Raw genomic sequence first — 13,420 nt, forward strand, 5'->3', positions numbered from 1 at the left:
ATATTTGTTTATAGCTGGGAACGTGAAGCCTCACTCCTGGATTGCCACTCCAAAGATTTTATAATTCATTTATGTGTTCACCAACAGCTAAAATCCTCAAAGGATGGAGCAACGTGTTTGACAAAAATCAATAATATTGTAACAGCAGAAGATGAGAAGCTAAGTGATAGACAATGGTCGCCAGATTAGTTTAAACTCATTTTTCTAAATCCAAACAGTGGAAATTTCATTATAATATCTACAAGAATTCCATGCATGTTCCTGACATTAAATAAGAACAACAACAATAATAATAATAGATAGAGAATAGCCTGGTGTAATGTTCCTGCATCCTCTCTTTTGACATTCCAAAATGTTGCAATCTGGTGCTATAAATGGGTCAAGCAGTTTGTAGTTTTGAAGCAAAAGTAGCTTTGCATTCAATAATGGCGATGCCATTGGCACTAGCACTTGTCTGTGTTATTTTCATGACACCAGGAGAAGCAAGGGCATTGGGGGGCTCTCGTCCAACACACGTTTACTGTGAGTTTCACTCATGTTTAACTTTCTGATAAGCAAAAGTTGAATGATGTTAGCTGGGTATGAGTTTGGTTGCTTTTCTTTCTCTGCAGGTTAAGACTGTGAACGTGACTAGGCTGTGCAAGCAACAGCAAATTGTGACAGTCAATGGGCAGTTTCCTGTTGGAAGTGGAAACACTCTGAGAGGGGGGGGGTGAATCAGAGTGTTACAAATTTTAACAAGAGATACTTTTATGAACTTGACAATTTTGATTTTCAATATGCACAGATGACTGAGACTTAACACCTTGAAGTAATACTTTAATGAAGCATGAAATATACAATAGAACCAACTGAAACACTTGATTCAGACTTTTCAGAAAATAAGAATGGTATTAAATCTTTTACACAAACATGAAACATCTAAATGAGTACTTCAAAGATTGCATTACATAAATTCAACAAAACAGAGTATGAAATGAAGAGAGCTAAAGATATGACGTATTAGAGCATAAACCAGTAAAACAAAATGAGACAAGACAATGCACATAACACCATAGTTTTCATGAGTGGAAAACCCTCTTGGGGTAGAAAAACCACTCGGTAAGATCCGTTATATTATTTCAAAGAGCACCAACTCAGTTCACAAGTTTTAGAAACCACAAGGCCTCAAGGAGCACCAACCCCTCTTCTTATCCAATAAACATTTCAACTCGAGCTACAGCCACTGGTGATTTTATGCATGCACTTAAATCTTGCAGTCACAAAACCATCAGGGATTGGAGCGAGAATATTTTACCAGTCTGTATAGATGATTCTTTCTAAAAATTTTGCAACAATATTCTTCAGGGATTTGAATCATAATAACAAACTTTGAAATGAATTCAACACTTTCAGAGAGAAAAATTCAATCTCTGAACAAAATAGTTTCAAACAATAAAGCCTTATGTACTCTGCAACAAAACAGAGTATTGATTCTCAAAACCCTCGACTATCTCTGGTAATCTACAACACTTCTTTTTTCTTTTTAACAAATGCTATGTCTTTCACTTTATTCACACTCCTCTCTCTGTTTTTCCTCATATGAACTGTTCTGTATAAAACTGTTTTTATACCCCAAACAAAAACTCAATCATTCTTCCAGAATAACCCTCGTATAGGGTTACCAAAATCTTACAGGAATTGCAAATTGAAAAACAAATAACCGTTTTTAACTGTGCAACGGAAAGGATGCTTGATTTCCCAATCATGAAAAACAAAAATAAAGCATGGACAGTTTCCTTATTTTCATTTTGCATAACTGAAAAACCTGATTCGAAAACAAATCTGAATCTTTTAAACATATGATCAAGAATAATACCTGTGAAACGCAACCTTATTGATAACTGAAAACAAACTAACCAGAAAACCATTAAGCTCCCGGTTAAGACCATTTTTGCTTCATTCTTTTTAACTGAACAAACTGATTCAAGCTCCTTAGCGGCGGCTGCATCTCTCATGGCGTTAGGGTTTGTGACGGACTCCAAACAAGTTCAAAAATAAAATGAAACACAAAACATCTCCCGAAAAACTTTTAATCTGTCGGTCACAAAATATATTTTGAAGTATATGCTGTTTGTCCGTAGATAAATTAAACATAATTTAAACCAAAGATGCTGTTTCAATAAATGCCAAGTCAGGTTATTCACTGTATCCGTGTCACCTGTCTGGCTCGAGAGAAAGATGTTTTAAACATATAACACGTCAGCCAAGTCAATGTATCCGTGTCACTAGTCTGGCCCGTGAGAAAGGTGTTTTAAATATATAACCACATGCTTAATACACTTGCCTTTAAACAACACCAACTTCCCTTTTTTATTTTCTTGTCATCGAGGACAAAAGCATCAAAGAGCAACATTTCCAGGTCCCCCCATATATGTTAATAATGGTGACAACCTTGTGGTTCAAGTGATAAACCAGGCTGCTTACAATATTACAATCCACTGGTATATAACAAGTTCATGCCCAAGTCCTAGGAGATCAAATTATATAGACTAATTGTTTTCAAAGCATCTAAATGCCTTCAATTCTCTTTTGTTTTGTGAAAGAAGATTTAGTAGTGGATTGAACACAGTGCATGCAGATTCATATTTTTATTGAAAGCAAATAAATTGGGTCCAAAGTGTGTTTGAAAAGTAAGGATTTTGTTTATGTTGCAGGCATGGAATAAGGCAACTGAGATCTGGATGGGCCGATGGACCAGCCTAACAGAGAGATAAAAGAGCTTAAACATGTTTTATTAGAGAAAATTTGTGTATAGCTTTTTTACAATAGAAATTTTTTTAGTATTATATTTTCGGATTTTATCTTTTTCAATTTTTTATCTTATTTGTATCTAGATCTTTTTTTGTTACTTGTTTTTTCCATGTCAAGTCTTTGTCACTATTTTTAAGAAGTTGCTTTTACAATTGTGTATCATTTTTATCTTCTTCTTCTTCATGATGGATCCTACAATACAATAAAAAAATGTTTATGCAAAAAAGTTATACACTATTTTTTTCATGTATTTTTTATAAATTTATTACATGAACTATGAAAATATCAGACCTTCAATGTTTTGCTTTTTTGGGTAGTTGACAGTTGAATTTTTCATACAAAATGTGACTTAGAATCTAACATTTGAAATTAATTGAATATTAATTGAATTGTTATAAATATGTTTAGAAGCTTTGCTTTACTCTTAAATGTATTTACAATGATAGTATAGTCTTTGAAATTCATTGAAGATTAATTGAATTGTTATAAACATGTTTAGAAGGTTTGCTTTACTCTTAAATGTATTTACAATGGTAGTATAGTCTTTGTGACATGGTAAGATGTCTAAATGATAGTTTCAGGTATAGTATTTGTTCATCAATTTCCGAATTCTTATATGATGTAATGCAAATGAAATATGATTAGGGGAAAGGATCCAGTAGTTGAGTATGTACCAATTGTTGTGAGGGTTGTTGATACTTTTTGTTCCAAAAATTGAACAAATAAAACTTATTGTTTGAAACAAAAAATATCAATTTTTGTTAGGAAATGTACCAATAGTTGTTAGGAAATGTACCAATAGTTGTTAAGAAATGTACTAATATTGTAAAAAGTAATCAATCGGGTGATGCCATGTCAACTGCACAACTATTGGGGTCTCTTTTGCACGCCTATAGGTCTCACTTTTTTTTTGGGGCTGTTTTGGACACCTTGGCAAAAAGCATGCTGATGTGGCATCATATTTGATGATGTGGCCCTCAAACCTTAGTTATAAGCAGGGGACTTGCCAAGTAAGCTGCTGTAAAAAAATCGGAGTGATTTGAAATTTCCAAGTAAGATTTTGAGAAGCGCGAAGTTAGGATGCACAACTATTGGGTCCTTTCCCCTATCTAATCATTCAATGAACTAATTATCTAGGGCTTATCTTAGGGCTTATCTTCAAATATGAGATTATTAGTAAAAACTTCACTCATGCGAATATGAAAGATATATAAACTAGAAAAAGGCTATCGAAATAGTGCTTCCGTAAGATTGATCTCTTCAATCAAACCTGGGCTATAAGAAGGATAATTTAAGAAGAGAATTATATAGCCAGCCAGCCAGGAGACTTATATCCATGCTCTGCACCTGGTTAGACCACCCTCGTTCTTTAATGGCTTTGAAACAAATTGAATCAGTTGATTACTTACATGTTTCTTGATGCAATTGCAGATACTTTCCGCATTCTGGTTCAGACGGGGAAAATATATCTCCTGCGAATCATCAGTGCTGTGATGAACGAACCCTTATCCTTCAAAATTGCGAACCACACAATTGTAGATAATCACGTATCATGTAAACCAATGACCTATGACCTGCATGTAGATTTTTACCATCACACCAAAAGCACATACTTATGATGGAAAGGGATCTCATCGTAGATATAATCGCTACACCAACAACAATGATAATTTTATCAATGGACGCCTCATATACCAAACCATTCTTTACAGATGTAATGGTGATATAATGGTGATATATCCTGGACAGACTACAGACTTTCTCTTCATAGCAAACCAAGTATCAGGATCATACTACATGGCTGCTAGGGCATACAGGAGCGGACGTTTTGTACCCTGCAATAGCAATCTTACAGTACACGAGCAACACTATTCCAGTAATGCCCTCTCTTCCTCAATTCAACGATGTTTTCAAATTCAGTACAGGTCTCAGAAGCGCTTTTCCCAATATCCCAACTAATTTTCCCTATCTGTCTACCCTATTTTCCTATTTCCCAGGCCTATTTCCCTCTGTCCCTGCGACCATCGATCAGGAAATGCTAATAACAAAGGGAATTGGACTCGTAATCTGTCCACCCAATACTTGCACAGCCCTGGGGGGCTTGAAAGTGGTTGGAAGCTTCAATAACATTTCATTTGCCAGGCCCCGGATTGCTATTCTGCAAGCCTACTTTTTGGGTATTGCTAGAGTTTATACCACAGATTTTCCGAGCAATTCTCCTTTGGCGTTTGATTAAGCCGCTACAAATCAAAGGCAGGATATTCTGTTCCCGGTATCCGAGACCAAAGTAAAAGTCCTTCCTTTCAACAACAGTGTGCAAATAGTGTTTCAGGGCACCGACATTCTCAGCAATGAAAGCCATCCTGTGCACATTCATGGGTTTGATTTTTATGTTGTGGGACAAGGATTTGGTAACTATGATTCCCAAAAAGATCCTCAGAATTTCAACCTGGTGGATCCTCCGCGCTGCAATACAATTCGAGTTCGGACTGGTGGGTGGGTAGCCATCAGATTCAAAGCTGACAATCCAGGTAATTCAATATATGCTCAAATTTTTGAATCTAAAATGAATGCAATTTCCTTCTACCTTTGTAGGAATTACAATTTGTTTTCTTTTGTTGTGTCATATAACAGGAGTATGGTTTGTGCATTGCCATTTCGAAGTTCATTCGGACTTTGGATTTAACATGGTATTTCTTGTGGAGAACGGACCAGGCGCGAACGACAAATAGCTTCATCCTCCTCTTGATCTACCCAAATGTTAAATCGACTACCATATGCTATATAAGCTCTTGTGTACCGTTTGAATTTCATAGAAAGTGTATTAGAAAGATGTTTGTCATAAAACTAAAAACTAAGCTATAAGTATTATGTTTTTTTCTAAATTTTTTGTGACAGTTAAATTGTTCTTCATTGCTTCAGAAATAAGATTTTAGATGTTGCTTTTCTACTATTTAGATAGCCTTGTAACGGTATCCAAGTACAGACAATGAAAACATTAAAAAATTGCAACATCATTTGAAATATTGCCCGAGCTTAAAGATCATAATCTCTACTAGAATTTGTTGAAGAATTTGAAAGCTATCTTAGAAATGCAGTGGAAGGCCGTATCTTCAAAGCTCCATATGAAAGCTCATTGATTGGCCCAACAATTGAAAAGAGTAATCCCTGCTGCTCATTATTCGCCCAAGCAATAGGAAATGGTAGAACATTATGATTCACAATATTAGATGTTGGGGACAAGTGGTTATTTTTGTGTTTTTTATTTTTTCTTTTGCATAAGACATACAGTAAAAAGAGTTTTTGTTTTTCATGTATAAATTAAAGCAAGAAGAGCCAAAATAATACATTTGTACAAAAGGGTTGTGCAAGGAATTGTTGAATAAAGAATTTGGTGTAAAAATTTTTTTAGTACATTTTTTTAATCAAAGTGATTTAAATAGTTTTAATGATTGAACTTAATTGATTAAAGCATTGAATTTTTGATGATAAATAAATATATTAGAATGTTAGTGGATTAAGAAAAAGCTAAAAAATTAGAAGAGATAACATAGAAATGATGAAACATGCTAATATGAGGCTAGGAATAGAGGTGTCATGAAGCAAAATAAAAGTGATAGATGGAAGAAGGAATGAAACTCTAAAAAGTGGACTCAAGATGGACTTAGGTTGAGAAAAATTGACCTTGACCTAGACAAAAGAGCTAATACCACAAAATCAAACTAGAAAAATTAACACTAAGTTATTGGCAATTCCATTGTTAGTCCCTACACAAAACCCAAAAGAGAACACCAAAAAATAATAAACTTGGGGGATTTAAGTGCCAAAAAGAGAGAAGTCGTTCTATAAAGTGAAGATGACATAGGAATATAGAGATGATGCAATTATTTGTGGCAACAAATGGAGAAAGCTTGTATAAAATTCATTTTCATTTGGTATAGTTAATAAATCTAATCTTTGTGTTCATACAAAACATTTAGTTAATGTGCTTTACTCTTATGGTCGTAACAAATAGATCATTAATTGGTCTATTATGATTTTCAAAGTGTTTAGAGAAAAGACAATACTCCCCAAAGTGTCCACAAGAATGCCATTGGTTATTTCCAGAGCAATAAATAAATGTGTACAATTATTTGATGCTAAGTTTTTAATTATATCAAACTCTTCTATGCATATGTTGTACTAATTTCCTAGATCAATGTGAACACCTTCACATTGTTGACCATGAAGAAAACCATGCCATAAAGTGGACCATAATAATTGCATTTTAGGATCTCCTCATAAATTGAAATATTTGAACCTGTACATAAAAAGGTGAAATTTTGTATGCAATAAACATAAATGTAATTGTAAAAGCACGGGAAGAAGAATAAACATGTTTTATATCCATACAATTTTTATTCATGTGTATACAAATAGAGTTAGTAGGATGCTTGAATACCTTATACTTTTCAGTATTGTTAGATTGTGTGTGCAATGAAAAAATATTAGCATAAATTTTTTAAAAGCTGTTGAGTGAGCAACCAAGCAATTTTCCCAATCATTCACACCAACAACATCAATCACATTATTACCAATAATATCTACAATTTATGTTTGAATACTATATTTAATCATATGTATTGTGTCTATTAACACTATGCAAATTGTAGAAGGATTATTCATTATATAACTCTTGGACAATCCTCTAGAGGAACCCAATTGATTGATGAAATTAAGGTTGACCAAATTATTAAGAAGGTTTGAACAACACTATCCAATGGTTTGCTAAGATTTGTAAACTTCCTTGGCCCTTAGTGTTTGAATGATGCAAAATTATATGTAGAAGAATTATGTTAGAACTAGAATTAGAGTCTTTCTTCTCATTTCCTTTTTTAAATGTATTATTCTTTTTCCATTTTCATATCATGCTTTAGTGTGCATATAAAAATACCATGACACATGCATGCTAAAGTAAAATAAAATAATGAGTAAAGTAACAAGCATTTTTTAAAGGATATATCTTTTCAAAAGAATACAACTTGGAGGATGCCCATTTTATTTCTTTATATTCTTTCTTTTCCTACTCGTCTAGATTTTCACCATTAAATATGAAAGTAAATGATTAACATCCACACTAACATTATAATTAAAATAAATGTCACCTTTCTTGAATTAGATGGATGTAAAATCAACTTTCTTGAATGATTCTCTTGATGAAAAGGTATACATCAAACAACCACCTGATAATGAAGTGCATGGACATGAAAAAAGGTCTACCACTTGAAGAAGACTCTCCATGGTCTCAAGTAAGCACCAAGAGCATGGTATAGTAGGATTGACTCATACACAATAAATAATGAATTCAACATAAGTAGTAGTGAGCCCACTTTGTATATAAAGATCAACAAGGACGGTCATATTTTGATTTTGTGTTTGTATGTTGATGATTTGATTATCAATGGAAATTTGTCTATAGACATATTCGAATTAACTATGAGGAAAATATTTTAGATGATAGATTTGGGATTGATGAAGTAATTTTTGGGCATTGAAGTTGTTCAACTAGGTCAAGAAATTTTTATTAGTCAATTTAAATAAGTAAATGACACATTAAAGAATATTGGGATGTTGAATTGTAATCTTGCACCTAAACAAATTGCAATAGATTTACAAAAATGAGCAAAGAAAATAAAGAGCCTAATGTTGATTCTACAAAATTCAAAAGATTAATTGGAAGTTTGAATTATCTTATTGCTACAAGGCTAGATTTAATGTATGGGGTTAGTCTAACCTCAAGGTTCATGGAATCCCCAGAAGTATTTCATTGCACGTTGGAAAGAGGATACTCAAATATGTGGTAATAACCTTAGGTTATGGGATTTTACATTCTCCAACTATTTTTTTTTATTGGATTGGATATATTGATAGTGATATCAAGGGCAACAATCATGATAGGAAGAGTACTTGCAGATTTGTTTTTCATTTTGATACAAGTGTTGTCTCATGGACATCAAAAAAGCAACGATTATCACACTTTCATTAGTAGAAACAACTACGAAGCAATGACATCAATATCATGTCAAACATTTGAGATGAGGAGGAATATCAACTTAAATATTAAAAAGCACAAATAGAATCAACTTCAATATTTTGTGACAACAAGTCTACAATTATACACATTAATACAATATTTCATATATTTTGAGAGTTGCTTAGATGGATGGTTTAGAATGCCGAGCAGTGGGGAACCGGGAGGGGTGAATAACGAAGAAATCAGAAGAATAAGTGTTGAAATATCATAATTTCAACCGTTGCTTTGCTTTTCTAGTGGTGAATAATTGCATGATTTGCTTGGTGTAACCAATGCGTGGAGAACAAATGCAAATGCACGATGTGTAAGTCATCTTTTATATAGAAGCATTTCCTTGTTTTGTTTATTGCTTTCTGGAGAATAATGAAGAATAGTTGAGAAGTTATCCATATTATTTTATTGACAAACATCTTTCAGATACACTTCCTATGTAATTCAAACATTAAACAAGAGCTTATATAGCATATGGTAATCAATTTAGCATTTGGGTAGATCAAGAGGAGGAGGAAGCAATTTCTGGTCCGCGCGTGTCCCGTTCTCCACAAGAAATACCATGTCAAATCCGAATTCCGAATGAGCTTCGAAATGGCAATGCACAAGCCATACTCCTGTCATATCACACAACAAAAGAAAACAAATTGTAATTCCCACACAAGGAGAAGGAAAATACATTCATTCTAGATTCAAAAATTTGAGTACATATTGAAGTACCTGGATTGTCAGCTTTGAATCTGATGGCTGCCCACCCACCAGTGGGAATTCCAATTGTATTGCGCCGTGGAGGATCCTTCAGGTTGAACTTCTTAGGATCTTTTTGGGGATCATAGTTACCAAATCCTTGTCCCACAATATAAAAATCAAACCCATGGATGTGCACAGGATGGCTTTCATTGCCGAGAATGCTGGTGCCCTGAAACACTATTTCCACACTGCTGTTGAAAGGAAGGACTTTTACTTTTGTCCCGGATTCCGGGAACAGAATATCCTGCCTTTGATTTGTAGCAGTGTAATTAAACACCAAAGGGGGATTGCTCGGAAAATCTGTGGTATAAACTCCAGCAATACCCAAATAGTAGGCTTGTAGAATAGCAATCTGGGGCCTAACAAATGAAATGTTATTGAAGCTTCCAACCACTCTCAAGCCCCCCAGCGCTGTGCAAGTATTGGGTGGACAAACTTTGAGTCCAATTCCCTCTGTTATCAGCATTTTTTCATTGATAGCCGTAGGGACAGAGGGAAACAGGCTCGGGAAATAGGAAGGCATGGTTTTGAGATAGGGAAGCACAGTTGGGATTTTGGGTGAAAAGCTTCTGAGATGTGTATTGAATTTGAAAACAGTTGGAGTATCATTGAATTGGGGAAGAGAGGGCATTACTGTAAGAGTGTCGTTCGTGTACTCTAAGATTGCTGTTGCAGTGGAATTGTTGATGGGCACAAAAGGTCCACTCCTGTATGCCCTAGAAGCCATGTAGTATAATCCTGACGAACGCTCTGCTTTGAGGAGAACGTCTACGGTCTGTCCAGGATATATCACCACTACATCTGTAGAGTATGGTTTGGTATATGAGGCGTCCACTGATACAACTATCATTTCGTGCTTCGCAATTTTGAAAAATAAGGGTTCGTTCATCACAGCACTGATGATTCGCAGGAGATATGTTTGTCCCTTCTGAACCCGAATGCGGAAAGTATCTGCAATTGCATCAAGAAACATGTAAGTAATCAATTGATTCAATTTGTGTCAAAGCCATTAAAGAACGAGGGCGATCTAACCAGGTCTAGAGCATGGATATAAGTTTCCTGGCTGGCTATTAATGGTATATGCATCTGAGCCTTGTATCTGCCCTGTTTGAATAGCCTGGTTTAATACATCTACAATATTTGCATTCCACCATTCGCCTGCGCATCACAGCAAACAAAAACCATGAATCCCTTGGACACAACATTCAACAAAGCGACTTTCAATAAGCAAGAATATAATATACATAAATTAGCGCAGGTCACATCAATTGACTTGACATGGAAAAACAATTGTAGATAAACAATCTTACAATAACAAAGGACTTCATTGGTTGCTACAATTCTATATTAATTGAGAATTAAAACATTGTTTAACCTGTAACAATATATTTAAAGGAATAAAACAAGAAATAGCTTAAAAGAATTGGTAAGGCATAGATAATAGACCTAAGATAATAGGTTGAACCTCAGTAACCGGTCGGACAAAAGGATGAGGGATTCCAAGCGGGGGTTTAATTATCAAAGCTCCATAGACTGTAGCTCGAAGCCATAAGATATGTGCATGCCACCATAGCGTCCCTTCCTGATCTGTTATAGTGAAATTGTACGTATAACTGCTGCCTGGAGTAATGGGACACTGTGTTATGTAGGCTGGTCCATCAGCCCACCCAGATCTCAGCTGCCTTACTCCATGCCTGCAACATAAACAAAGTCGTTAGTTTTCTTACAAATTTTAGACCCAATTTTTTTTTTTGTTTTCAATAAAAAATATGAATCTTGATAGAGCTGTGTTCAATCCGCTACTAAATTTTATTTCACAAAACAAAAGAGAATTGAAGGCATTTAGATGTTTTGAAAACAATCAGTCTTGTATAATTTCATCTAGTAGAACTTGAGCGTGAACTTGTTATATACCAGTGGATTGTAATATTGTAAGCAGCCTGGTTTATCAGTTGAACCACGAGGTTGTCACCATTATTGACATATATGGCGGGACCTGGAAACTGCCCATTGACAGTCACAATTTGCTGTTGCTTGCACAGTCTAGTCACGTTCACAGTCTTAACCTGCAAAGAAAGAAAAGCAACCAAACTCATACCCAGCTAATATCATTCAAATTTTGCTTATCAGAAGGTTAAACATGAGTGAAACTCACAGTAAACGTGTGTTGAACGAGAGCCCCCCATGCTGCTCCTGGTGTCATGAAAATCACACAGACAAGTGCTAATGCCAATGGTGTCGCCATTGTTAATACAAAGCTACTTTTGCTTCAAAACTACAAACTGCTTGACCCATTTATAGCACCAAGATTGCAACATTTTACAATGTCATGAAAAGAGAGGATGCAGGAACATTACACCAGGCTGTTCTCTATCTATTAATATAATTGTTGTTATTGTTATTTTTCTTTACTTAACGTCTGGAACATGTCAGAATTCTTGTAGATATTATAATGAAATTTCCCCTGGTTGGATTTTAGAAAAATGATTATAAACTGATCAGGCGGCCATTATCTATCGCTTAGCTTCTCATCTTTTGCAGGTTTAATATTACTGATTTATGCCAGACAAGTTGTTCAATCCTTTGAGGATTTTAAATGTTGGTGAACACAGAAATGAATTATAAAAACTTTGGAGTGGCAACTAAGGAGTGATTTCACATGCCCGGCTATAAACAAATATAACCGAATTATGAATTGTATATTCTTTAAAATGTCAATGAAGATCGCTCATTTGATAAAAATGTTTATCAAATCTGGTTTATACCATCATCTTTGATATAATACACACATTTTTTTTGGTAATATACACGATGTTAGCTCCAGGTTAAGCTAGAGCATTTACTCTGGACAAATTAGATAGCTGGCATGCATGATTTACTCAGTTGACTTTAACGAAAGCGATAAGAAATGTATATTCTTTTAACACTTAGGTGCAGAAGGTGGCGGGGCAAAGTGTTGTATACTCTATCTCACAGTACTTCATAATAGTTTTCTAGGAAGATTTTGATTATACGATTAATTTAATGATGATATGGGTGTGAGGACATAGTAGTTGAGCACGTTTCAATAGCTTTGATAGTACTTGTTGATTTAATGTTCAATATTTTTGATATAATATCGTATCCATAATTGTGACTTTAAAGTTGTTATTGTTGATGATAAGTATCCATAGTTAAATGAAATGTATCCCTTATCTCTAAAAACCAACTAATCATGTGATGTCACATCAGTGTACCAATAAAACATGACTTAATGCATAAGTATCGGTCTCATTTTTTTTTTGGCCTTTTTGGACACCTTAACAAAAAGCATGCTGATGTGGCATCATAGAAGAAGAAGAAAAAAGAAGATGACAATTTTAACATCCACGAGGCTAAGGATAGTCTATAGGACAACCTAGCCAATCAAATCGACTTCTGCCAAGTAAAGAAGGGACTTGCCAAGTAAGTTGCTGTAAAAAAATGGATTTAATTTAAAAAAAATAAAATGTTTTTGATTAATTTTAAAAAATATTTACGCTGAAGGTGTTCCCTATGTGAGCTTTACAAGCTCAATTGAACGATCCACAGTTGATATCATCTTAGAGGCTTTCATGATCGAAACGTTTACAACCATTAGATGTTAAAGCAACATAAATCCCACAAAATTTTATTTAACTTAGATTTTTGTTTAAAAACAATTTCATTTGATAAAATACAATACTTTTTTATATTTACATACATAAATTCTTTTTTTATTTTAAATTGATTTTCTTGTTAAAAGTGATTTTTTAAATAAAATAGAATGATTTTTAGTGAATATATATCTATCTA

The 13,420-nt window shown here is 34.3% G+C and overlaps 2 protein-coding genes across 2 annotated transcripts; one reads left to right on the top strand and one right to left on the bottom strand.

The window, feature by feature from the left end:
- Positions 1-374: 374 nt before the first annotated feature.
- LOC131067695 (laccase-4-like) lies at positions 375-5,525 on the top strand. The gene is made up of 7 exons (XM_058002808.1): positions 375-515; positions 612-687; positions 4,225-4,283; positions 4,378-4,669; positions 4,791-5,019; positions 5,107-5,324; positions 5,428-5,525. The coding sequence occupies exons 1-7, from the start codon at positions 375-377 to the stop codon at positions 5,523-5,525; spliced, it is 1,113 nt and encodes a 370-aa protein (XP_057858791.1).
- Positions 5,526-9,343: 3,818 nt separating this feature from the next.
- On the bottom strand, positions 9,344-11,852 carry LOC131067696 (laccase-12-like). Its single transcript, XM_058002810.1, has 6 exons — positions 11,763-11,852; positions 11,522-11,673; positions 11,054-11,301; positions 10,640-10,765; positions 9,578-10,558; positions 9,344-9,474 (listed from the first exon to the last, which is right to left on the bottom strand). The coding sequence occupies exons 1-6, from the start codon at positions 11,850-11,852 to the stop codon at positions 9,344-9,346; spliced, it is 1,728 nt and encodes a 575-aa protein (XP_057858793.1).
- Between the last annotated feature and the right edge of the window lie 1,568 nt (positions 11,853-13,420).

This window comes from Cryptomeria japonica, chromosome 2 (genome assembly GCF_030272615.1).
Source record: "Cryptomeria japonica chromosome 2, Sugi_1.0, whole genome shotgun sequence".
Taxonomy (NCBI): Eukaryota; Viridiplantae; Streptophyta; class Pinopsida; order Cupressales; family Cupressaceae; genus Cryptomeria; species Cryptomeria japonica.